Source organism: Jatropha curcas, chromosome 4 (assembly GCF_041381405.1).
Source record: "Jatropha curcas cultivar XTBG-Jc1 chromosome 4, XTBG_Jcur_1.0, whole genome shotgun sequence".
NCBI classification, from domain to species: Eukaryota; Viridiplantae; Streptophyta; class Magnoliopsida; order Malpighiales; family Euphorbiaceae; genus Jatropha; species Jatropha curcas.
This window is the reverse complement of record NC_143154.1, coordinates 25,307,724-25,335,666: the sequence shown is the minus strand read 5'-3', so window position 1 is coordinate 25,335,666 and position 27,943 is coordinate 25,307,724. Positions and strand designations below refer to the sequence as shown.

The 27,943-nt window shown below is 31.2% G+C and overlaps 4 protein-coding genes across 5 annotated transcripts; 3 read left to right on the top strand and 1 right to left on the bottom strand.

Annotated features, from left to right (window-relative positions):
- The first annotated feature begins 233 nt into the window (after positions 1–233).
- On the top strand, positions 234–7,502 carry PDE194 (formyltransferase). Its single transcript, XM_012234527.4, has 11 exons — positions 234–409; positions 481–543; positions 628–762; positions 851–953; positions 4,079–4,149; positions 4,240–4,344; positions 5,579–5,612; positions 5,822–5,922; positions 6,755–6,814; positions 6,875–7,078; positions 7,263–7,502. The coding sequence occupies exons 1-11, from the start codon at positions 299–301 to the stop codon at positions 7,350–7,352; spliced, it is 1,077 nt and encodes a 358-aa protein (XP_012089917.1). The 5' UTR covers positions 234–298; the 3' UTR covers positions 7,353–7,502.
- Positions 7,503–13,158: 5,656 nt separating this feature from the next.
- On the top strand, positions 13,159–14,956 carry HIPP21 (Heavy metal transport/detoxification superfamily protein). Its single transcript, XM_012234526.2, has 3 exons — positions 13,159–13,337; positions 13,490–13,565; positions 14,535–14,956. The coding sequence occupies exons 1-3, from the start codon at positions 13,266–13,268 to the stop codon at positions 14,825–14,827; spliced, it is 441 nt and encodes a 146-aa protein (XP_012089916.1). The 5' UTR covers positions 13,159–13,265; the 3' UTR covers positions 14,828–14,956.
- Positions 14,957–22,645: 7,689 nt separating this feature from the next.
- LOC105648226 (uncharacterized) lies at positions 22,646–24,422 on the top strand. Of its 2 annotated transcripts, none has more exons than XM_012234547.4 (3): positions 22,646–22,996; positions 23,146–23,221; positions 23,464–24,422. In XM_012234547.4, the coding sequence occupies exons 1-3, from the start codon at positions 22,961–22,963 to the stop codon at positions 24,174–24,176; spliced, it is 825 nt and encodes a 274-aa protein (XP_012089937.1). In that variant the 5' UTR covers positions 22,646–22,960; the 3' UTR covers positions 24,177–24,422. The 2 variants fall into 2 exon arrangements, with proteins under 2 accessions (XP_012089937.1, XP_020540603.1); XM_020684944.3 differs by having other exon boundaries at positions 22,651–22,996; positions 23,090–23,221.
- Positions 24,423–25,301: 879 nt separating this feature from the next.
- Positions 25,302–27,484, bottom strand: LOC105648208 (glutamyl-tRNA (Gln) amidotransferase subunit C). The gene is made up of 3 exons (XM_012234525.4): positions 27,326–27,484; positions 27,136–27,212; positions 25,302–26,327 (listed from the first exon to the last, which is right to left on the bottom strand). Exons 1-3 carry the CDS (start codon positions 27,409–27,411, stop codon positions 25,525–25,527), a joined length of 966 nt encoding a protein of 321 aa, XP_012089915.1. The 5' UTR covers positions 27,412–27,484; the 3' UTR covers positions 25,302–25,524.
- Positions 27,485–27,943: the final 459 nt, after the last annotated feature.

The following is a 27,943-nucleotide window of genomic DNA, read 5'->3' as shown; positions in this document are numbered from 1 at the left end:
TAATTTGACTTTTAGGATGCAATTGTGTTATATATTTGAAATTAGGGTATTTGAGAGATTAAATTCATTTTAGAATGTGATTGTAACAATCGTAAAGATTGAGGTATTGGAAATGATTTTAACCTTATTTTTCTGAGCATCTTGTCAGTAATGAGAACAACTAACAAGGTGATTGGACTTTTTTTTTTTTTTTTTTTACAAATGTGGGCTTTAGCATCGTCTCAAGGGCCCATTAAACTGTAAGCTCCACTCCCGGCGGATAACCAGCAGTAGCCATTCTTGAAGGAAAAAGAAAGGAATGAATTCTTCGTTGATGCTACGTCGTTTCTTCTGTTTCAACGCAACGCCATCAGCAGTAGCTTCTTCTTCTCCTAAGAAGAAGTCCCTCGTCTTTCTCGGCTCCCCTCAGGTGAACATTCATTATAAATTCATTTGTATAGTTTAATTATTGATGGAGACCTGACATTTTCTTCTTATTAGGTTTCTACAACTGTTCTTGACGCGCTTTTCAATGCATCTTCAGCACCCAATTCTATCTTTGAGGTACTCCATTTTGGAATTTAGAATTTTTCTGCCTGAAATTTTCATCTTCTTTGTTTTAAGGATTAGCAATTTGTTATATTTTAGGTTGGAGCAATTGTTACTCAGCCACCTACAAGAAAAGGTAGGGGTAAAAAGCTGATGCCTTCACCAGTTGCTCAGCATGCACTTGACAGAGGCTTTCCAACTGACCTCATTTTTACGCCTGAACGAGCTGGAGAGGTAATTGATGGTTAATGGGGTTTCTTCTCAGTAAGTTACATTTCTTATTTTTGTGAGGAGAATTCGTTTTCCTTCTGTTGCAATGCAGGATGCCTTTTTGTACAGTCTAAGAGCATTGCAGCCTGAACTCTGCATTACAGCAGCATATGGGAACATTTTACCTACCAAGTTTCTCAAAATTCCACTAATAGGTTAGTCAAATGTACTTCTTCTAACAAAATTGAGAATTTTGTTTCTCTGCTACTTTTGAAGTGGGCAAACCATGTGTCTGACTAGATGATTAACTGTCCTATGCTTGTTTGTTAGACAACATTGGACTATATGTCATTGGAGGAATATGTTACAATTTTAAAGTTTAAACTTGTTAGATAGGAAGTAAGACTGCAATAGCTAAGCTGGGGTTCGATTTTTATAGGCATGGCTAGTATTGAGCTTGATCAAGCTTTATCTTTTAAGCTTGAAGTTGTCTCAGTACCAACCAACGTGCTAGGGCTTAATTTCGTTTTGGCTCTAAATAATTTCAGAATATGAATTGAATTTAAAGAATTCAAATATAGCTCAGAATAGTTAGGCCATGTACAGTTTAGCCACTTATCATGGTCCGTAGGATATCACATTTGTGAAAGAGAAGGTGGTTGCTTTTATAATGTGGTGGTGCTGTCTTCTTGCTTATCATAACAAATGTTGAAATTGAATGATTTAACAAGTTTTATATTAAATGTGAACTTCTAAATCCCAGAAAATATGTATGCATGTCTATTTTTTAATTGTTACAGTACTGGCTCCTTTGTTCATTGGCAGCATGAGTATATTGAACTCATAAACTAGCTGCTTATAACTTAGCCACAAATGAGCTTCATATTATTTTGGCTCTAAGTCTGCAATTCTAGCCCTTAGTAGTTAGGGGTAAAAGTCTTGGGCTCAATGTAACATAGGGTCTAGTGTTGCGTGCAGCTGCGCCATTGAAAAATGTTTGAGGCAAGCTTTGTCCTTAAATTCTCTACCCCAGGACTCTGATTTAATAGATTATGGTTGGGGTTAATTAATCTGAATGACCATAGATAGATGCATACTGGAAAGAGCAGGGTAAAAATGACGGTTGTGCTTGTGATGGCATTGTAAGCCATTACCCTAGAACTGTTCTTTGTGAGGATTCATTCACATGGCTTTTATTTTTTATTTTATCCCATTTTTTGCTACTCATGCTTTGTCTTGAGTTTATTAACATGCTCATTTGAGGTTTTTTTAATGTGCCATTTATTCTTATAAGAAAGTAGGTTAGCTTGGCCTAGTCCAATGGTGGATCACTACCAACAATGGTCAGTGTGTGCTTCGTAGTTAGACCAAGCCCTGGAATTGGACCTGCTGGGAACTGGTTTGGACCAGAACTGGCTTTATTGCCCCTCAAAGAACTGACAAGAATCAACCAGTTCCAAACCATTTTATTTTATTTTTTTTAAATTGCTGCCGTAACCTGGTTGAACTGTACCAGAGTCAGGGGTGTCATAAACCAGAACTGCTGGTTTGGATTGGAATCGGTCTTTGGCCCTGTTATGGGCCTTAGCATAGGATCTCGTTGTGGTTCTAGAGGCTGAAGGGTTAGATTCTGGTGAAGGTATGGTTGAGTGTGGTTTAGGGTTTTTGCTTCTTCTACCTATGGTTGCAGCTTGAATTCAATTAAAGAGAGAACTCAAATCTCTGAGTAAGAAAGTACTCAACTTTGTGTAAATTCTGCTTGATTTTTATTGAACAAAACAACTGCAATATATTAGTGGAGAATAAACAACCTTGTTAACTTTAGGAAAATGGGAAAAGTGGAGGTGCACCATCACCATCCTACAACTAAGGAATCAAAAATCAAAAATAGATTAAAAGAAACATAATAAAATCAGGGTGAAGTGGCTGAGTGGCTTCCTAATTATCAGTGCAAGACTTCTGTCTTTTGGGAAGTGTCTAGGAGTGGGGTTCGAGACATCCCTTTTCCATGTGTGAACTGTTTATAGAGGGTCTTCTCGGCAAAATTTGTTGTTTTAGTAGTTAGTTGTTTTAGTAGCGTTTAGTTATTAGCTGTTTTAGTAGCTTTTTATAAAACGTTAAAAGCTAAACGTTACATGTGTTAACTTTTTATATAATCCTACCTTAACTTCTAAAAGTTTGTTCAAATGCTATGTTACCGAACACTATAAAAAATAGCGTTTAGCTGTTTGACAAAGTTACTTAAAAAGCTGTTGTCAAACATAATCATAAACTGGATTAGGCCCCCCTACTCACAGTGCAGGAAGTCAGGAGTTCAACTCCTGGCAACCTTTTTCACCTTTTAAGAATTTTGACATACCGAAAAGGAAAAACAAGGAAGAAAGTAGATATTCTTAGAGAAGTTATAGGAAAAATTAGTGATGAGCCAATCATATTATTTTATCTCTGCACCGTGATTATTGGTCTTCTTGTGCATTATGCATTTAAAAAAGAAATTATGATTGGTCTATTTTGCTCCACTTCAAGCAATTACAAATAGACAAACAACTAAGACTTAATCCAAAATTAGTTGGGGCCGGCTATATGAATCATTTGCCTCCATTATACTCTGTTTATAGCTAAATCTGCACTATTCTCAAGAAACATTAGCTCTCCATGCTAGAGGTTTGGGGACTGATACCCCGCATCTCCATTGACGGAGGGAGGGGGGGCAAGGGCTACGGGGTGCAAGGGGTAGCCCTTGCCCCCCCCTTCCAACCCAATTTTTTTTTTTAATATTTACCTCATAAAATAATAAAATTTTTTGATTTTACCCATTAAATTAGTAAAATTTTTTTAATTCCTCCCTCCCTCCCCCCCCCCCCCCCCCCCCAAAAAAAAAAAAAAAAAAACTTTGATTTCTTGCTCCGTCACTGCGCATCTCCACTCCAAGCAATAATATGATAAAAATAAAGTACTGAAGATTAATCCTTATCAAGCTCGCATTGATCAATAAAGTCCTCAATTCTCATTGAAAGCATTTGGCAATTGATCTAGTCATCAACTTCAAGCTTTTCCAACCAATTACTAGCCCAGATCCTGCAACTGACAGCAAAAGCTAATGTTGCTCCTTGTAACACCATTCTTGTGCTGAGATGATTAAAAAAATACACTTTAATCACTACTAGTGCATGCATATGTCGGTCAAAAAAAATTTGTAAAATATATTTATTTTAATTGTGATTGACATTGTATAAATCATCTGTAAAAGCAGAACGATGAAGTGGTATTGTGCTTTGACATTGAACTGATTTTTTTCCCCCCTTCAAATGTTCCTCAACTTCAAATTTGATCTTCTCAGGAACAGTCAATATACATCCAAGTCTCTTGCCGCTTTATCGTGGAGCTGCTCCTGTTCAAAGAGCATTACAGGTTCGTTATTTTCATAGGTTGTTTTTGTTAGTCATATAAATGCTTATGCTATCCATATTATGCAATTGCATTGATAAGTCTCTGCACTAGGATGGCGCTAAAGAAACTGGAGTATCCTTGGCCTTCACTGTTCGTGCTCTAGATGCTGGACCTGTCATTGCCTGTGAAAGACTGGATGTTGATGATCAAATTAAGGTACAAATTATTCTTGTCTGTTTAACAGCGGCAAGTTTTGGGTTCAGCTATTCTACAGTGTTTCTGAACCGATTCAATTGACATGATGGATTGGATCAAACCATTTAGCAATAATATGCCTTGGTAGTTGATATCTAGTTAGTCCTGCCAAGCAGGTTATGGGAAGGGTATCCTGTTTCCTGTCTTTAGTGTGTTGCATGGAGTGCAGTACATCAACCCGACCAAACCCCTGAACCTGCCCAACCAACCCAAATCAACCCAAATTTTATGGGTTATCTTTGAAACTCAGTATTTTTTTTGTAATTTCAACAAAAACTAGTTGTTCGGCTTGGTTTTTGGATTTCACTCTGCCAAACTGAGTGAAACCTACCCATAAATAAATAAATAAATAAATTCATGTTTTACGTGAATGCTATTTGATTGATCTGCGACTTGGTAAAACCTTTAGCCCAACCTCTTGAATTTTATATAATTAAGGATTAGGCAAAAGGCTACTGAACACTTAAACAAATACCACACAGTGTCCTCATTTTATTGGGGGCACTGATATATTATTCTAAAATTTTTGATGTGATGCATCCCACATATTAACAGCTATATTGGAAGCAAGCCCACATTGCCTAGTTATAAAATAGAGGTTGTACTTCCCCTATGTAAAATGAAGCCGTTGACTCTTTCTTAAATCATATAGCTAGCATGGCTCTTTTACTCTAATAAGTGGTCTTAGTGGGCTGCCCAAGCCTTATATGCTGATTCGGAACTAACCCGAAACCGATAATCGGTAAATCAGGAACGTTGGTTTCTCTTATATCTTGGTTGGTTTTGGACTTTGGTTTAGTATTTTCTCAACTCGAGATGGTTGGTTTGGTCTAACATAATTCAACTAAATTAAACAGTTTCTTGTTCATCCCTATGGCACAACATGGCTAACTTTCAGGTTCTAACCTGAGCACTTGCACATGTTAGCACAGTACTTTACAATTGCGCAAGATATAAGTTCCCTCATAATTGCACATTTTTTTATCATTGCATTTACTAATTTTATACTTTCTCTATGTCACTTGTGGATGGATTCATACAGCAGCAGTCTCTATTTACTCGACTCTTAGCATATTAAATTAGATTATCACGAGGATTTAACTGGTATTTTTCATTTTGATATGATTTTTTCCTAATATGCAATCACCAGTTTCAAGATAATTTTGACTACTGTTTATACTGATTACTGTTGCAGGCGCCTGATTTACTTGAGTTGCTATTTTATAAAGGTATGTCTGTTATTGCTTTTGCCATGTTTTGAACATTGGTGACTAATCTTGTTCGGTAACCTTTTTTCCAGTGTATCTTTTTCCAAAATGATCTTTTCATCATAACATAGTTTCAGGTGGATTTGTGATGTAGTATTCTTTTGTCCAATTGATTATATTTTTTGCTCCAGGCAGTTCCATTGATGGATGATCTACTTGTAACTTAGCAGGATCCAAGCTTCTTGTTCATGAGCTTCCCTCTATTTTTGATGGATCGGCTGAGGAAAAGGCACGACCACAAGATGATTCTAAAGCTACTTTGGCTCCAAAAGTAACCTCTCTCTTTCACTCTTCTTCTTTCTTTCTTTGTGTTTTGAGAATGGAACTGGCAATAAATTCCTCTTGATATAATTGACTGCATCACAAAGGACATGACAGTAGTATTTGTATCCATTTGTGTACTCATAGCCTGGTTTTAAAGAGCAGAATGAGGTTTGTGTTGAGGCAAAACTATTTTAGTAGGCAGCGTGATTTTGATCTTAGTTGAGGTCTTGTCAGTTGTCAGGCATAACCTGATGAACTGACGCATTGTAAAACATGCATTCTTCTATGCCCTAGTTTTGGGGGCATTCATTCTTTTCTTTTATAGCTGCACTTCAATGGCTTCTGCTTATTTGATTTTTTATTTCCCGTTGTTCTTTTGAGACATTCACTTGAATGAGATACTGACATCTTTTGTTGATTTCTTGAACTATGCTCAGCACAGTTCCAAAATCTCTAATAAGATATACTGTGTTGTCGAGAGAAATGATTGCTAGGATCATTCTTCTAATATGCTTGATTTTGTAGGCCTGTCAGAAAGAAGATAAGATGATGACGACTTCTTGGATATTGAACTACTATAAGTATTAATTTTGTGAAAATATACTGTCATATTTTACTTCTGTTATAAGAGTTGGTATTTTAGTATGAACATGGGAATTTGATAAAATGCCGTTTGATAATTATGGGAAAAGATAGATTTATCACTTGATAGAACTACTGCCAAAATCTAGTCTTCATTGATGGCTGGCTATTTATGTTGAGTCTAAATACAAATTTTTTTCTTATTCTACTGGCATTGAATGAATAAACAAATACTCAAATTTCTCTGCTTTATGCAGATAACTGTTGAGGAGTCATGGCTATCCTTGGATGAAGAAGCTTTAGTCCTACATAATAAGGTAAACCCTTACTTTTTCTTCCTGAGATGACCATGCAATGACTATATGCAACCATTTTAGGTTCGTGCATTTGCAGGGTGGCCAGGAACACGAGCTAAAGTAGCCGTTGTTGGCAGTCAAAATAGTCAGCAAAGTATAATAGAACTTAAAATCATTACTACAAAAGTTTGCCAAAATGGCATCACCAACGACAACGAAAAGGATGACATCACTTTTTTAAAGGGTTCATTGGTGATTCCGTGTGGAAGGTCCACTGCACTTGAGGTCAGTTGAGCCATAACGTAGTTATTGTCAAAGAATCTTGGTGTAGCTATGTTGATGGCATTCAGAATATAAAGTTTTGGACTTATAAATGGTTTCTGAAATAATCGAAACAAATTTCTACTCGAATAGATATATATATTTTAACAGTTGAACTGTCAATGAACATTTGATGCTTTTTGAATAGGTATTGGAAGTTCAGCTTCCTGGCAAGAAGGTGGTAACCGCAGCTTCCTTTTGGAATGGTTTACGAGGTCAAAAGCTGAAGAAATTGTAGCAGATGAAGCATTTCACTAGATGGCTGCATAATTAGTAAGCAGAGTTCTGGATAGGGAAATTTTTTTGATTCTTTGGCTCTGTTTCATGGAAAATTACTGTCTGAAAAATATTTTGAGGAAAATTTTTTATAAGAAATGGCTTATTTTTATTGTTTGGTTGAGATGTTAAAAATAATTGGAAATTACTATTATTATTATTATTATTATTATTATTTGATGTTTGGAATAGATTGAAAAATATTAATTTTCTTTCTATATTTATGACTGGACATGTTTAGAGAGACAACTACTAAAATATTAAGATAAAGGTAAGAAACATTTTTATATTTGAAGTGGTGGAAGCAGTTATAAAAAATTGGGAATTAGAGGAAATGCTACGACACTACTTAACCAATTCCAAAAATTAGCAACTGAATCAAGGAAGCACCACCTTTCTGAAGTCCTCGACATGTCGTTAAATTGACTTTCATGGCTCTGATATAATTATGGCATCAAAAGGCGGTTTTAGAAATATCTTCCAAGGGTATGAGAATTTGGTTGTAAACGGAGAACCCGTCAAGGAAGGACAGTATCTCGCATGTGGCAGCTGCATATCAATTAGCAGATAAGAAATTGAAATCGAATGTCTTGTCTATATTGTATTTGATTGAGTTGTCGGGTATTCACTTGATTCAGCATGCTCCTTTCTGTAGGCCTTGGTCATAAAGTTGGCTTTTGAAGTTTCCATCTGAGGCAAATCTCTATCTCTGTATTTATACCATTTGTTAAGATAGTTTTCATAATAACAAGGCTATTTTAGTGTTTCGTCAGAGATCAGTTTTTTTTTTTAGGGTCATAATCATTGTTTCTTTTCTCCAAAATCATCTAATTAAAAAGTTAATTTTTTTTTATCATTTTAAGTTAAACAATTATTTTTGATGAATTCTTCTAGCTTAAATCGCTGTATAAATAATTAACAGCAACTGAAACAGTAATTAACAACTACTAAAATCACTAATATTGCCGAATAAACTTTTAAAATCCTTAGGAAAATGCTAGATCTCTCACTTTTCTATCTATGCATATTCTTAAACATGAAGTATCCTCATTTTTTACAATTACTTTTAGGGTGTGAAATTAGTCGGTTGGTTCTCAAACTAAACTGAAATACCGAACCACAAAAATTGAAAACTAATCTTTCAATTTTCTTAAATCAAACGGAATCAAATAAATTAATATGGTTATCTAAAATGAGCTTAAACTCGAATCAATTTAAACCAACTTTAAACAAGTTGAATTCAAATTAAGCTTGAGCTTAATATTTTCTAAATGAGTGGAGCACAATTTCAAACCTTGAATTGAGCTTGATCTCTTAACAGCACTTGGCAAATCAAACATAAACAACTTGAAGCTCAATTTGGCTCCATTCGTTTACATCTCTAAGTGCGTAACATTATACTAACCCACAATTAGATAACTTCATCTTTCATGACATGAAAACGGTTCCATTGTAGTTATTTTTGCATGTAACTATTATTTTATTGGACCATCGAGTGCTTCATCAGTATAGAGCCATCACGAAATCCCTGAATTTTATGTTAGGGTTTGGCTAATAGGACGTGTGATTATGGAAGATGAGAAGAAAGAGGAGTTTGGAGCAGAAATAACTTTTAAAGATGCTAAGAATGAAGTTAATCTTGAAGAGAATGATGGTAAGGTACAAACTAAAGCAAATAAAATTTGGGGGAGGAGCAGGTAACTTTGGATGTGGAGAAGAAGATAGAGAAAACCTCATAGCAACACCTTTTTTTTCTTTTTAGATCAGAAAATATGAATATTCAAAATTAATTGTTCTTTGCAAATTTTTTTCATGGACAGCTCTCTCTCGAGCACAGGAGGTCCGGAGCTTTAAGGCTAGATTACTTAAGGATGTGAAACACTCTACAAAATTGGTGGTAATTTAAGAATATATATGACGTGGCCTTTTATTACTATTACAAATTTTAATACTCAAAGGGTTTTTTCCTATTCCCATGACAGCCACATGAATTCCCTTCAATCAATTTAACGAAGAAGGAATGCAGTAAGATATTTTGTCAAAAGTTACATCTTTAAACTTTTTGTGCCAAAACCAAAAAGAACAAGTGGATTGGTATGAATTTGTATCACTTTTCAATCAGTATAGCTTTTTTCGGAATATTTATAGCGTCTTTTTTTTTATATAAACCTGTTTATTCATTATTACAAAATGATTTAGACTGAAATAACTACATACGTAGCTAACTACTTAAGAACAATCCAAAGATTAATCTGCTCAAACTTAAGAAATACTCATATCCAGCATTCCATAAAACATGGGAAAATTAGGGATTCGGTTGGTTAAGAGAATTGTTATTATTGAAGTTGTATGCAACTAATTGTAAAATCCAAATTAGTCCCAGAAAAAAGAGTGCTAATTTGATGTTATCCGTTTATTATGTACAAAGAACCTTTACACTGCTCGATTTAATCAAATACAGATGCATTATGAATATTTGAACACTGAACAGACCATCCATCATAGTGGAATGCATTGTAATGAGGACAACTTCTATAAAACTATAGTCTTAGTATTTATTTAATATTTATAAAATAATAATTCATTGGTGGTAGCATGTCTATCTTTTAAATTATGGGGAGAATTACTATTTTGTCTCTAAGTTTAATCAAAATTATTAATCCGTCCATATTGTTACCGCTTCATCCATGAGGACTAGCTCTATAAAACTGTTTAGTTATTCCATGTGAAAGGTGCTAATTTTACCACTAAGTATCCCAATATTTATGTACTTAGTGTCTTTTGGTTCAACTATCCATACTAGCAATAACGATTAGTTAATGAATGTTACATAAACTTATATGCTGTGACACAGTTGGCAATATAAATTGGGCATCTGAGAAGGGTTTTCAAGTTCGATCCCCACTAAATACATTTGCAGAAAAGGACGAGAAACCTTAACTGTGACTAAATCTCGAGCCGGATTAGGCAGTCTTTGATAATGAGGTCCAAATACTGATAGTTTCAAAAAAAAAAAAAAAAAAGAATGTTGATTTTTTTGCCTCCTACACTATTAATGAAGTTCAAATACAACATAAAAACGAATCAACTACTTACATGAAAAAAACTCTAAAATATAATTGTAATTGATTAAAACTTCTATCAATTATTAAATGCCAATTAAATTCTTTATCATATGAATCAATTGAACCAAACGCGTTCTCAATCTTCAAAATTTAAATATAGCGTTACAATTGAATTCTTCACATCCATTATTATTTTGATGAGCACATAATAAAAATATCCCCATAAATGGAAATTCAAATGCTTTACGCATGTGGAACCTTTTCTAGGTGTGTGTATGTATGTATGTTTGGCGGATAAGATTCGGAAACTAGTCCCAGTCTGGTCGAATGGGCTTAATTCCTTGCTTCCAGCAGTTTTCTTTCTGGTTTGTCTTCTTTTCATCTTATGAGAAGCCTTTATCCAACTTTTCTTCTTTACTTCTTTAATTGGATGCATCAATCATAAGCCAATGCTCATCCAATCTCAAAATAAAAGAATAATACTACCCAAAAAAAAAAAAAGAAAAAAAGCCAATGGTTGATACCTTCCCGATAAGCGTTGAAGTTTTTATATGTTGATTATTATCTGACATTTATGAAAATTGTTATCAGTTGAATTATAGATGATCATAGTTTCGTTCTAAACTAAAATCAAAATAAAATGGAATTGGTCAAAATTGAAATTTTAATTTATTTTTTATTAAATTTTTAAATAAATTTAAATATTGTTTATTAAATTTATTTAATCTTTCAATGTTACTATTAATTATTATTATTTTACTCAAATTATTATAATCCAATTTAAAAAAAATTGAAAAAGTTGTTAAATTTTGGTTCCAAACTAGGAAAAAAAAACCGGTGATTTTAACATTGTTTTAGGAACCGTCTAAGAATTTAAGAGGTAAATTTACAAATGATAAAAAATAAAAATAAAATTGTAAAGTTGTGGGATAAATTATAAAATTGGAATCACTTTTGCCAATAGGCCAATGCCCAGTGCACATTTAAAACAAAAAGAGATGAAATATTTACCGTTAAAGACTTTTCAAATTCTAAAAAAGATAGTGAAAGGTAGAGAATATTATGAAAATTTTAAAAGCTAATTATTAAAACAATTTTCTCAAAAGTTTTTCATTTTCTAATTTGCATACAAATAAAAAATATATATAATAAATCAGAAATTCAAATTGAACTTTCTTAGTTTGGAAAATAAGTTTCAATTTGAGCGGTATATTATTTTTTTGGGGTTCAAAATTTAAAATTATCACTATTAAAATGATTTTATTTGAATATTACTCTCAGTCGAAACACGAAAACACGCGTGTATAAAAATATTATATATTATATATAATCATTATTTTTGTTGAAATGAAGTTTTGATAAATTTTGAATGAAAGTCTACTTTGAAAATTGCTTTTGGAATGAATATGACAATTTTAAGAATTTAGTATAATGTGGACAATTGTTGATGGAATAAAAACCCAAAAGTAATTAAAATGGAATTTAAAATTCCTTTTTGGGTCAATCCAACAACAAAAATTGAAGATTCTTCTTAGCAATTTCATATCAAATTCTAAAAAATTTGATTTAAAAGTTAAGAATAGGAAAAGAATACTCTTTGTGTGGCTCATAAAAGAAAAAAAGAATAATAAAATTCAACCAATGTTATCAATTATTGGAGATTATTAAAAGAGAGAACTAAAAAGCAAAGCCACACCCATTGAACAAAAATCAAAGCTAACACAAAAGACTTCCCTACTAACAATAAAAAATCAACAAATTCTAGACATTTTAGCATGGCTTGTTGGCACTTTTTTTTTTCTCCTTGTACCTAATAAATAATTGCACACTCTTTATTTAATTATTTATTTGAATAAAACAATTATATTTCATTTAATTGATTTTTCTTTTCTCATTACATTATATATACAATAAGAAATAACTCTCCTTTATTTCATGAATCTTTTCTCATTTCATCTGGAATAATTATTGTAAATTAATATGATATTTCTTTATAAAATATTTAATATTTATTGTTCATATATTCTTTTAGAAATTTTTTACTCACCCTATATTCTTTTGTTTACATACGTGTTTACACTTGAGAAGTGGTAATATTCAAATAGAGAAAGAATTATCTAAATTCGATTTATGGGTGCATAATAGATCAAACTAATAAAAAATATTTTTCTTTTTTTTTTATTTAGAAATGAAGATATTTTTGATCATTCACTTAAAAACAATTTTTAAAAAATCTTTATTATTATTAATTTGATCCATATATATTGTTCTTAAGAGATTTATAATTAAAAAAAAAAAAAACTCATTTATGACTGCACTCAAAAATTGAACTTTAATGAATTAAATTAGTATATATTCTCTCTGTTCCACCTTAATAGTAACAATTGTGCATTTTACTTGTTTCACTTTGAGTTCTCATTTAAGATTTTGAGAGTATATTAATTATTATTTTTTCAGTTTTGTCCATATTTATTAGGTGTTTTATAGCAAAAATTAATAAGGAGTTTTTAATTTTAAAAATGGCAATTTAGACATTTCTCCATATATTTTTAAAAGATAAATATATTTCGACTGCTTTCTTAATCTTATGAAAAATCAAATGTTGCTCGTAAAGTGGAAGAGTGTATATATATATATATATATATATATATATATATATATATATATATATATATATATATTTGGATGTACTATACCCAAGAAGCAACTTTCCTATATAAAAGACCGAGTCCCTCACTCTCGCTTCTCTATATCCTATTCTCTGTTTCTCTGTGTCTGTTTAGCTTTCTTTCTGGTAAAGAGAAGCAAAAATGGGTGCTATTGATTATCTCTCCAACTTTTGCACTGTCACCAGCACAAGAAGCAAACGCAAACCAATGCAGGTACCTACTCATTACTCATTAGCCATCTTAATTATATATATATTTAGAACCCTTTTCACTTTGTTTTTCTTACTTTATATGTATTCTTCAATTACTTTACCCTTTTCTCTAAAAGATAAATAATGGGTTTGGTTTTGTTTTGTTAATCTCAGACAGTTGAAATCAAAGTGAAGATGGACTGTGATGGATGTGAAAGAAGAGTTAAGAATGCTGTTTCCTCCATGAGAGGTTCTGCCATCAAGCTTTCTCTTTCTTTCTTTCTTTCTTAATTTGTCTTTTGTTGTTTTTCCATTTGAGTTTATGTTTTTGAATCATATATTTATATGTATATTTGCAGTGACCTATCTAAGAGGCAAAGTAATTGCTAAAAGAAAAGACATATCAGCATTTCTAAGAAAAAACAAAAACTTCTTTTAGTTTGATATCTACAAATTATCTAAAATGGAAACAAATGAATCTATTATGACCCTTAAAAGAAAAACGTCTCCTCTGTTCTTTTAGCTTAAAAAATATTTATTTTCTTTGTCAATATGACTACTGACAATTCAATCATGGAGGGAACTACAAACAAACCTAAAATGGAAGCAAATAAAAAATTAAAAAAAAAAAAAAAGAAAGAAAGCCTTAATTTTAAATTATATATATAAGACCAATCTCTGCTTCTGCCACATATAATTCTCTCTTTTTTATGAGGAATTTTACCTAATAATAAAAAAATTATATTCTAAAAAAGATATGTAAATAAATAAAAAAATTTAACTTTATGCTAAATCTCATATAGTTTGGAATCTGAGACTTCTTCATAAAATTTCAGGTCTTTTTTACTTTATGACAATTTGTTAATTAATTTGTTGTATATAAACTTGAATTTGATAATTACAATAATAAAATTAGTAATTTATTGTATATATCCTATTTTCGCATCATGCACTATATGTAAATGGAAAAAACTTACTTACATGGATCCATGACCCAACTTATGGACCAAACAAATGAAATTAAAGATTTTTTAAAAATATTCTATTTTTCTTTGCAAGTGCTTACGTTTCAATAAAAATCATTAATTTTATTGGTTTAGTCCATAGGTAGGACTATGAACCCGATCTAGGTAAATTTTTCTCATATATAAATATAATTATTAAGCACTAGTAATAATATAAACTCACATGTTTATAATATAAACGTGTACGCTTGCAGGAGTAAAGACAGTGGAAGTGAACAGAAAACAAAGCAGGGTAGTAGTAAGTGGATATGTTGATCCAAACAAGGTGTTAAAGAGAGTGAAGAGCACAGGCAAGAGAGCTGAATTTTGGCCATATATACCTCAACATTTAGTGCACTATCCATATGCATCTGGTGCCTATGACAAAAGGGCACCCGCGGGCTATGTTCGAAATGTTGTGCAAGCTTTTCCTGCCTCTACTGCGCCTGAGGACAACATTGCCTCTATCTTTAGCGATGATAACGTCCATGCTTGCTCTATTATGTAATTGATTAATCTTTTCTAATTTAGTTTCTTAAACTATTGTTAAAATGGGTTGCTTTCCTTTTTTCAAGCAAGACCTTCTTATAATATATTTATATATCTATCCCTATTAATGTATTAGTTTATACTTTTATCCCCCGTATTATATATCTCTCTCATATGAAAATTGTGTTCGGTAACGGCTGTTTAAGTAGTTTTTAGCGTTTTGACTAGACACTATTTTTTATAGTGTTTGGTAACATAATGTTAACTCATATAACGTTTAGCTTTTGACTTTTTATGAAAAGTTATTCAAACAGTTAATAACTAAACATTAGTAAAATAACTAACAATTATCAAAACAATTAATTTTACTGAACAAACCCGAAGTTTGATTAAAAATATATAGCGTTTTCATTGAGTTAATTTTTTAGTAATTCAATGTTTATCTTGCAGAGTAGAAAATATGAGATTCAAACATTGGTTAAACGGGCATTATTTAAAACTTCAAACTCATAACTTTACGGTTTCGAAAATTATTACAAAATCGATTATTTTCTAAAATTTTTGATGCACAAAAGAAGAAAAAAGAGAAATGCTTCCTTCCCATTGTTGGTGGTTGCAAAGAATTGAATTAGGTTTTCTTTGAGTTTTTTTTTTTTTTTTTTTTTTTTTTTTTTTTTTTAAATTTCCATTTTAGAGGCTTCAAGAGGGTCAAAAAGAGGATTTTGCTTATGTTTTTTTTTTGGTATTCACTTGGTGGTGACATATTCAAAGGGGAGACATAATTTGTAAGATTAGAGAGTTGAAGAATAAGGATCTCTTTTGCCAACCATAAATAGAAGAATAACTCAATTTAAATGATATCTACGACTCCAAATTAGATGGAATCATATCAATTTGAATCATTGTTTATTAAATAATTATATAGAGTTCCCTTATAGATGCATTTTGCTATTATAATTAATATCCAATTATATATAAAAAAAGAGGTAGTATTCTCAATTATAATGAAAATTTTTACATGTAATTCTACCTAATGCCGTACATCCGTACATTAATTGTAAAAATTAATATAATTTATATATTTACTTAGAATGTTCATATATCTAATGAAATATTTCAAAAAAAAAAAAAAGCTTTTATCCTTTTTTTTATTTGTATATGTTCAATATGGAATCATTAACTCTAACTAAATCTAGATATAGCCACAAAAAGTTAATCTAAATTAAGTTAATTAAGATTGGTTAATTAAGTCATATTTGCATATATTTACGGTTTTAAGAATCGTAAGTATGTGTGCTCGATTTACAATTAACAAAGATAAAAGTTCTTTTTGATCATCATAAAATAATAACCTTAACTGTTAAAAAAGAAAAATACTTTCTAAATAATAGTGATAGTAATCATCATAAACATCATTCTAAAAAATAATGATCTTGATCTTTCTTAGAAAAAATGATAATAATGCAAAACAAAAAAGTTTTGCCTTATAACCATTTATACCCTGTACTTGCTATTTAATTGCAATTGTAACCAAAAGAAGAAATTTAATTTCTACAATATAAAATACTATAATATTACATCAAAATTTTAGGAATACACGCAGAATATGACTATAAAAAAAGTAGAACCTATTCGAAAATAGCTTTTGAATTAACTTTTAGCATTTTGACCAAATCAAAATTTTATCTTTGTTAATTCTAGCATTTAGTAACATAACTTTTATAGTAACTTTTAGAAATTAATATAGCTTTTTATAAAACGTTAAATACTAATTAAACAACTAATGTCTTTTATTGTCATTTTAAGCATTTAGCATTTAGTTTTTAATTAAAATTTTTTGACAATTATATCCATTGTTTTCCCTCCAGATTTAACTAATTAAATAAGTAATGCATTTTTATCGTTTTAAATTAAATAACTAATTAAACAATTATTTTTTTACCGAATACCTTTAATTTAAATCGTAATATAAACAACTAAAAATTAATAGCTAACAACTAACGGATGATAGAACGGATAACGGATACTAAAAACGCTAACAGTTACTAAATAATTAATATTACGGAATAGACACATGGTCTAACTTGCTGATTGTTTCACGTTTAAAAGATCATTTAAACTGAATTAAGCTCAAATATCATAACTGTAAGAAGTCCACGTATTATAATTTCTTGAAAAAAATTAATTTGTTTTGTGATTTATCTAAATAGGAATCCCTTGAATAATAAAAATATATAAAAACAATATTAGCAGTCCTAAATTTTCAACACAATCCCTCAAAATTTGGCTTTAAATTTAGTGGAATGACGTAAAAGAGAGAGACAGAGGAGATCACATTCATATTTCGTAAGTCATAACTTGCAAAAATTCTTGTTTACATGTTGATTAATTAATAATTACCAGATCATGAGACAAGGACTAACAACCTTTTAACCTCGATTTCGTGTTAATAATTAATAATTACCGCCATATGTAGATATAGATAATTCTCCCACTTCATTAATATGATTAAAATAAAACCTTATAATAATAAACTTAATAAGGCATTATCTTCCTTGTTCAGCCGCTTGTCGCCGCTAATTATAATATAATCATCGTGAAAATGACACAATTAATACTTAAATTCATAATATATACCTAATATCAGGATGTAATGATTATTGGAAGCACCAACCTTGGTAGGATTTATCTTTTCTTCACTTTTTTTAATAATAAAAGAAGCTTCTCCATCAACTTTTTAAGGCATTTTCAACCTTTCTTTCCAATCTCAATAAAGAAAATTTTTGCTTTTCTATAGTTGCACCCACTCATTAATCTCTCTCTCTCTCTCTCTCACGCACTTTCTCTATATAAATTTTTTTTTGTAGGCCCCTCGTATCCATATACATTCTCCCATAAATTATATATGGAGGTGTTTTATTATTGAAATGTCACGAGAAAATGATTAAAAAAATAAAAATTTAATGTTTGGTTAATATAAAGTTTTATATTTTTAAGAAAATCTAATTCTTGAATTTTATTTAAAAAATAAAAAGCTAATATTAATATCTTAATCATAAATATTTACTCAAATATGATCTTTTGTGTTACTTTATTTTAAGAGTTCATATATATGGATCCATTGGTAAATTATATTTATAGATGATTTTTAACTAATGTTAATATTTTATGTTAATTTTTTACTATAAAAACTTTATTATATTAGTATTTTTATATGCATTTATGGTATTTTTGCAAAAAAATATTTAATTTAAGGGTATGAATGTAATCTATAATTATATATATTTTTAATACTTTCCCATAATTTAAATAAACTTAATCATCTTATTTTCTCAGAGAATTTTCATGGGAATGCTGAATTTCGGTAACCGATTGCCTCTACATCCTATTATAGTGCAATGTTTTCCCTTTTCATTTTTCAATTACTATTAAGTTAAAAATATATATCATTATCATTATAATTTCAAATTTTTATTCGATAAAAAATAGACATAATTACCAGATAAATAAATAAAATAATAGAAATACTTCTTTCTTTATTAGGGTTTGGCTCTCAAAAGATTTAAAACCCTATATATATATATATATATATACACACATATATCCTTCAACTCTTACCATTTTGGACATGATATTATTTATTATTACATCCACTGATTAACTAAAAGCTTTAGACCTTTGGATTATAATGAAAAGGAATGATTGTTCTTTGGATAATTGGAGGAATGTTGAATCATCACCATCCGATCGGTTATTATGAGGAATTAAATTGACCACAAGTCAATATAATCAGAAGATCCTGCATTTGACTAAAAGTCTACATTATTAGATGATACTTTAGAGTCTTGTCAAGAAAAGACCAATTTGGAGTTTGCTAAAGAAACGATAAAGATGATAATGAAATGTTTATCTAATTAATAAAATTACACCCTTTTTTTAATGGAGGAGCAAAACTCAAAGAAAAAAAAAATAAAAGAAAGAAAAAAAAAATAAAAGGACAACAACTCATTAGAAGGAGAATGTATAAAGTTTTTACCCTAATTCAAAGCTAGATGATTATTTTGAGATATCAATTCTTTAGAATTCTGAATAATTAGACTCTATGCTGAGAGATCTCCGAGGGAAGAATTAACAGCAAGCCACACTTCCTTTGCATCAACTGGACTTATACATTATTGAAGCTTTGATGTGTGATCTAGGCCCCTACCGTTAAAAATCTCACATCGACTAAATATTATATTCATAAAGTGTATATAAGGGTTGCAAGCTAATTAGCTAATTGGTTAGAATTAATCTTTTAGCAATGATTGATGCATTTTCACATCATGAATTCTAATCTTCTACCCAATTCTCCTGTACCCTTTCAATTTGTAATATGGTATCAGAGCAAGTCTGGTCTGATTCAATTAATTCCTCAGTTTACCGGTGTTATCGCTGCATTTCAATTCGAGCTCTCGTCTGGATATGCAATCTCAATGAGGTCCATTCAATTTCAAGGCAAAGAAAAAGCTCGGTTCAATTTCGGGGGGAGGGGGAGGAGAATTTCAAGTTTCAAGTGTCAACCAGAAGTTCAGTCCCGATTGCACTTGAGTGAGGGTAACAAGCTAACTAGCTAATTTGATTAGTACTAACCTATTAACAATGGTTGACCCAAGACAAGTAAGCCCATAACAGATATTTCAACTCATAGATTATAACTTCTCTCAATTCACCTCTACTCTTTTAATTTGTAATAAACACTTCCATCAAGTCTATAGCCTCTGTCATAGGAGGGGATGACTTACAAGGGCGGAGGGAAGGGTGGACTAAGGGCAGTCCCCCAAGCTCTAGAATTTTTTAAAATTTTATTTTATTGTTTAGTATAAAAAAAATTTTTTTTCTTCACTTTGATCCCCTAACTTTTAAAAAATTTTATATTTACTTTTTAAGATTTTAAAGTGTAATTCTGCACCTTACGACATATATAACATTAATTAAGCCGTCGTCGCTCTTCCATCTGAGTTTTTGAAAACAGCACCAAACCCAATACCCTGACCCTTGTTAAAGACAATAGTAACAAGATGTGCTAGTTTTATCGCCCACATTAAGGCTTAATTAGAAATTTAAGAGATAATTTAATAAAATTACCTTTGTTTTCCGTAAAAAGTGAAATGTTTATACATGGAATGGTATACTTCTTAATCAGAATTAAGAGATAATTTCTAAATGTAAAAATCAAGTATGAATTTTTTTTTAAAATTTCTGAATTAATTATATAAATTGCTCTGAGAATACTTCTGAAATTTTTCGATAAAAATTAGTTTTTTTGGATAAGTAAAATTAACTACTTATTATACAACTCATTTAATGAGGGATAAAAAAGAGCCATTTCATCACACAATATATTATCTGTTCTTTCAAAAAAAAAAAAAAAATGCTACATAATTTGATAATATATATTACACAAATAGTTCAACAATTTTATGATTGAAATTAAAAAATTTTGTACCAAATTATCCTCATTGTCATTAAAGCAATGTACACCGAAAGTGCAAACATAGTATATAAATAATTTATGGTTGTCTAGTGATTTAAAATAAAGCATAAAGAATAATTATATTAGCCAATACAAGTAAGACATGATTGCCTTTTCATTTGATGGGATTGAAGTCCAGCTATCATCATGTCCAAGTAAAGCTTTACAAAGAATGTAATGCTTGATGGATCCTTCTTTCTCTGAATTTCCCCACAACCAAAAGCTCCATTGTTAACTTTTGCTTCCTCATTTAGTCATTTTTCTTCGGCACTGAGCATGTTAACGAACTTTGCTATTTGCAATTGCTTGACTCTGTGTCGTGCAAATGGCAAACATACCAAAGGAATTGAAATTTGACAAGAGAAAAATCAGTCCGTGTATGAGATTCTTTTTGGTCTTTTAATTTCTTTCTCTCTTTATCTGTTCGGTAAAATTAAATAAGAGCTTGTTTTGCATTATTGAATCTCATATATTTACAAATTCAGTTTTAATATTTTTATGAAATTTATATTTTTATACATTATATTTGGATTAAAATTAGCAGATATACATAATTTTATAATATATAAAAAGACTACAATCTACCAAAACTAATATATTTCTAATTGCAAATTGCAAATGATCCCTTACCCTGGTGATAGGAGTGATTCCTGGGAGGTTCAATCCTTCGTATTATAACATTTAATTTCAATTTGTATTTCTTCCTTAAGTGGATTTTATTGTCTCTAATGGACTTTGTAATGAATTGTACTATCTCTCATGAGTTGTGAATGAGTTGTGAATTATTGTAACTATCCAAATAGATTCATCGTATATAATATCGAATGGAATAAAAAAAAAAAAAACATTTCTAATTTAGCCTAGTTAAACTAATATATCAAAAATGAATTGTATAATCAAGTCAAACATAAAAGCTTATAAATGGATTCCACCGGCAAGGAACTAAAGGAAGTGGCTGCTGAAGTAGTACGTTTCATTCGGGTTTTCAAGGATAAATCCATGGAGCTACTAATAGTGCCTCCATTTCAGGATCGAGAAACCGGAGCCTCGTCCAAAGACATCATCATCTCAAAAGACCCTCCAATTTCAGCAAGACTTTACCTTCCAAACCTAACCGAACCAAACCAGAAACATCAACTCCCTATCTTGGTCAATTTCCATGGCGGAGGCTTTTGCATCGACTCCGCATCCTCTTTAAATGAAACCAAATACATGAACATCTTAGAAAGAAGTGTATAAACGGTGAGTTTTGATAACTTTCAGTGGCTTAGGTTAACTTAACATAAATTGGTTTAATGGGACCCATTTTAATATTATTTTATTTAAAACTCTAGCCGATTTTAATTTTAGGGTAACAATATATCTAAATTTCTAAATCGGAGTACCAAAAAAACTAAGATCAGTTTAGAATATTATTGCAACAACTTGTAAACCTCGGATTATTTTTATAGGTTAAAGTCAATATTTTATTAAATTTAACTTGAAAAAGAAATAAGTTGCACATGAATTTATTCCATACATAGAATTAGCATGAGTTTAATTAATGGTCATAGTTACGAGTACCACCATGCCCATCAGCCATCCTAATATAGTTATTATTGATCACATTAGGAAAGTGTTTATCACTTTTATCTTATAAAACTCGTAAATTATTTCAATTAAAGTATTATCTATTAATAATTATCATCAGTAACACACTATCAATTTTTTCCATGATTCCAAAATTATTTAGCACTAATTCCAAATTTAGTATAATTGAGCTCAATTATTAGCTTTAAGATTTCAAAATTTCCAATTCACATTCGCCATTGAACATTTCAAAATAGACAGGCATTCACGGTTAGACTTTAAGCCTTCTTTGGTTCAAAATGGCCTACATCGAGGGGAACTTCCAGAAAAATGCACTTTTCAGTTTCAGGGAAGTTATTTTTCTAGAAAAGATCAAAATAAAAGAAACCAATATGACCAAGAAAAATGAAAAGAAAATCTCTTTTATCAAGAACTTTCTGCAAAGGAATCTGATTGCAGTTTCCAGATCACAAAGTACAGGACCATTGGCATTGATTACAGAATGCAAAGTTATTGTCATAGAATCAATCACACATGATTCTGCAATCTTGCAATCTGCATATATTTGGCCTATAAAATTGGAGATACTATTAAGTTAGTACAATCACATGCTATTTTCATTCCTGACATGCAAACCAAATTATCAGTCGCTTGATGAAATGAACAAAGATAATCCAACGGTTGATATATCATGCACACTAAATTAGCTTCCTTCTAAAATCTCTAGTAGCAATCTGCAATCTTTAAACAGAATTTTCCATAAGCTGGTTAGTCAAGTCTGTTGTATGACCAAACTAATCAAGTAGGGGGCCAACACTATCACGAGAACATGGTGTATTCTCTGCCTGAGATTACAAGAAAATTGGCACACAGATTCTGCCTGTCAAATTCTATCAGCATAGTCAAATCATACTTTTCAGGCCTCTCTTCTCTCTTTCTACCTCTGTCTCTCTCTCTCTGCCATGTACAGATAGTATTTAAAGGGAAAACCCAAAGAAACACAGTAAAAGAAACAAGATAGCAGAAAGAAACTATTGGTGCATTCTTTATTTCTCAAACAGTCGGAAAATGTTGAGAAATGGTCATGGAATCTTAAAGATTGAGGTCTGCCTATTTTACTTCTCTCATCCAACAGTTTCTTTCTCTCTAAGAACTATTTGTTTATTGCTTTTTTAAAATGTTTTGTTTTTATCTTAGTTGCCTCCAGATTTGCTTTCTTTGACCTGAGTTTGTTTCACTCCATTCTTGTATAGACGCATGTTCTCAAAGTACACATCAATTGTGAAGGTTGTAAGGAAAAAGTAAGAAAACTCCTCAAAAAAATTGAAGGTAATTATTATTTTTACACCACTTACTCTCACCCTTTCAAATTTGTTCTTAGCTTTTTTAGTTATGGTTTTATAGATTTCATATATACATTTTTCTTTGGTTAATTTAGCTGGATTTGAACTTGAAGTCTAACAATCCTAGAGACAATTCCAATATCGCTAAGCTCTCTTCATATATTCAGTTTTGTTCATTTTTTAATTTTTTGGTAAGGTTTATGGCATTTTTCGGTGCTTTGTATTCAGGTGTGTACTCAGTGGACATAGACACAGAACAACAGATGGTGAAAGTGTCAGGCTGTGTAGATTCTTCTATCTTAATCAAGAAATTGATCAAATCTGGGAAGAAGGCAGAGGTCTGGTCTCCTGTTTCTAAATACAAACTGAATGAAGAACAAGCCAACATCAACCCCAAGCAGTTTCTAGCTAATGACTCCAATGCCTCCAAGAACCACTACATGTTTCCTAAATCCTTTATCAATGAAATTGAAGATAAAGGGAGCTTTGAAAAATTTCCTAGCCAGAATATCAAAATGAAGGCTGTTGATAATCACGATCCGGTGGTAGCAAAAAGAATGGGAAATAACTATATGTATGATGATATTTTTATTGGTGATAGCAGATTGGAAGATGATATGGCACCATTGATAGATCATGGTGATTATCAGGAAAATGGCACTGGTTTTCTTAGATTAGGAAGGCAAGAATTTCAAGGGATGCCAAGTTATAACCATAATCATCCACCAGTACCACCCCAGATAATGGCTAACAGGAAGCAGGGGCATCACTACAGCTACCCATCTATGCAGAATAATTTTATTCACATGCAAGACGGGCATGCGAACAATAACATGATAAAAGATTTTGACATGCATCAGTCTCATGCGATAAGTGATGCATTTTCAATGTCTCCAAATACTGGATCTAACTTTCACGCAGTGCCTCACTCTTACTATTAGTCTATTAATAAGATACGCTTGAAGACGAGAGGGAGACACAGAGAGGTTAGAGCACTTTGAGGAAGCTAGATTGTTATAAATGTTAGCCTAGATATTTAATATTATCATTGATTTCTTTTATGACAGTCAGTAATTGTTCTTTCAACATTTTGTTCCTTTTGTTACTGGCTGTGTTTTTGATATATCAGAGTTTAATTAAAATTTTTCTTTACTTTGATGTATGGAAAAATTTTGGAGAAATAGTAAAAGGGGAAAAAAAAAAAAAAGTCTCTAAAAAATTGCATTTTCTTAGAAAATAATAGAAAAAACCAAATCTGAACCTGTTTTCCATGAAAACTGTTTTCGTGGAAAAATTTTCAAGAAAATTGACTCTTTTTCCCACAAATGAACAGGGCCTAATAGTTTCCAAATTGACGTAGCAGCTCATGCAATCTCAAGCCGCCGAGGCTTAGAGTAATTGGCAAGTGGATTTACTAGGGCTAAACTACAGGGCCAAAAATTTCATGAGAAATTTCTAGTTCTAGCATGGATGTTTGACTAGACAGAATGTGGACCAAGTACAGTGATGCTAAAAAAAACAAATTTGATTTGTAACATACCTAACTCCATGAATATTGAAGTTCCTACCAAACAATTCTAATTGTCATGATTTAAATACATTTTCATATCCCTTTGTCTATATTGTGAGCTGCAATTAACAGTTTGCATTGAATTTCTGTGCCTCTGCTTTAAATAAGATTTGAATTACCAGAAAAACTAAAGGACGTAAGGGTTTCCATGATCTATTCAAACTGCTTATCTAGAATCATGGCTTCCCTACTAAAAATGCTATCTTACTCCAAGAGAAAATTAGATCATTCTTATTGAAGGCAATGCTCTTCTTCAACAATAGATCAACAGCAGAAAAACCAGGTTCCCAAGCAAATACTACACTCCAATTAATCATTAGGAAAGAACTTAAGAAATATATCAGAAAAAGATTTCAACGTACAATGAATAAAGATATAAGCAACCAAACAAAAAGAAAATAGTTTTTCATTATTTATGCCATGTGTTTGCAAAATATATACCAGGGAACAGACAGAAGAAAAACTCCAAAGAAATAAAGAAATATATAACAAAAAATAATGAAAATGCCGTGATTAAATTAGTATGCAAGTTTTTCAAGGCAAACAATGAATTACAATTATATCCATTTTGATCTAATATATCATACTATCCTAGTGATCCTTAGGAAGGCAAATATGTGAAGAACACAGATTAAGAGGAAAAAAAAAAAAAAAGGACTTCCAAGGGTTAAGAAATGTACATGTAACTTGTTTCATTTTTTAATAGAAAAGAGTATAACCTAGCGTTTTTGTGCCTTCCTTCTTCTAGATTGTGCCTTCTGCCATTTTTTTCTTGGAACTAGTTTACTTTTTGGTTTCAACTTTAGCTCAGGTGAAAACTTGTAGTTTGGATCTCTCATGCGCGCTTGTATATCCTTGAAAAACTGCATATTCAATTTTTTAGGTCCTCCCTGTCTAAGCTCCTCATACTCCGGTCCAGAAACAATATTTTCAAAGGCTCCAATAAGAATGTCTATGTCACTCATGACTTCCCAGACATTGATATAACGCCCATCTGGCCCTTTCTTCAATTTTTTTAAGGCATTCTCCACTGCAAGTTTCCTAGCTTGCTTTCCTGGGGATAACTCTTCAGGTTCATTTTCTGCTTTCAAAAGTTCTGAGATTGTGCGATATTTAGGTTTTTCATCAAACTCAAACAATTTATCTAAATATTTATCACTAGCTTCATTTGGGTATGCTTCTGTAGGAATATCATCATCATCATCACCTTCGCTACCTGTCCACAAAGTCTTCTCCTCATCACTCCCAGACCATACACTCCACAACTCATCACTATCATCAGCATTAATAAGATGCGAGTGCTCCTTTGCCTGCTGTCTTACTTTCCGAATCTCCTTCTCTAGATGATTTTTACCTTTTTCAGAATCATTTTCCTCCTCACTTTCATCTTCACTTCCTGTCCATAGGCAAGCATCTTCTTCCATCTCTTTCTTCCATGCATTCTTGAATTCTTTATCACCTGGTTTCACAGTGCCAAACAGATCATAATGCTTGCCCTTAGAGCGAGCATATGATCGTGATGCTGCAAAAATATCCAACATACTATGCATCATGTTCAAAAATAAGCAATAGCAGCCAACCTCAGTTATTTGAGAATGTAGCGTAGCAAGGCATTAAAGTGGTTGGTTGTAATATCATAACAAAAAAGATGAGCAATAGCATGCAGACTTGTTGGATTCTCAATTACTGAAGTCTTTTTGTACTAGATAAAAATAAGTCATCTTTATAGTTTTTTTCATCTATCTTGGGCCGGCTAATAAAGAAAAAAAAAAAAAGGTAGCCAATAATACTGCCCACACGTTGCTCCAAATGAGTTCGAGGTGCCACTCGTTCGCATTCTCATAATAGCATTTTTAAGGAAGGATAATCTAGGGACAACTGAAGTTGACAGGAACAGAAATTCAAAATGACTCCATTAAGGCAAATTCAACCAGAAATTAGTTTTCCCATGATTTCAACAGGATTTAGTAACAAAAACTAATAGCCAAACACACGAATCGCCAAATGAAGATTCAGGCACAAAACCGAAGTCTTGCAGCACAGAAAATAAAGAAAATCAAATGGGCTCATTTCAAGCAACCAATAAATGCCTTCTAAGAGGACTTTTAACGAATACATAGATTACATTACCAAGATATCCGTTAATTAGAAGATTACGAACTGTAAATTATCCTTCACATGTAGTGCACTTTCTAAAGTTCATCTAAGCAACAATTAATTGGAAGAAAATAAATGAAAACACGAAAACACCCATTCACAAAAAAATACATATTTACGCTCACACAAAATAAATTATGGATATCGAACTTGAAAAGAAGAATGAAACCAACCTTGAAAATTTGGACCAAACCCAGCATAAAAGTGATTCCTTGAAGAATTTACAACAGAACGAGAAAGAGCTTCTAATCTGAAAGATAGAAAGAATGGAGCTTTTCAGAACTCGCAACTAAAAAGATTATTCAAAGTAAAATCATACGAAAAGAGATACAAATAGGTTTATGTTTGTGAGAAGAGTAAGACCTTGAAGATGAATGCAAAGATCGGAGCTTTAATATTTTGAGGAGTGAAGGAAGGAAGGAAAGGCGGGAACTAAGTCGAGTGGCCATTTATTTGCTCTCTGTGCCAGCGCAATCGGCCTCCAATCGACAGGTTAACGTACTTTTGTGTTACCGTTTTCTTTATGAACTTGTAATTAAACTCGTGAATAATTTTCAAATTTCAATTTTTTTTTTGAAAAATCATATTACTTACTATCTCCTTCACGTATTGTCGCATTTGAAAATAATAGTTTATTTCAAAATATTTATCACTGATTTTAAAAAATAATAAATATTTTTTTTCATATTTACTCTTTATACACGATTAATGATTATTATTTCAATTTAGTGATTTTTTTAAAAAATTAATATTAAATTAAGAGGAATATAATAATTTATTCAATAACATATTATAATTTAAATAAATTTAATAAATTTTTTGAAAAACATAAAATTTCAAATGCAGCAAATTGGATGAACAGAGCTAGTATTAAAAATGAGTTGTAACACGTTGTGCAGCGTGTCTAACTTGTTAGCAAGGGTGTGCAAAGGAGCGCAGAAATCCCAACTAATTGTCTGAGATCATCCGAATTTTTATCCT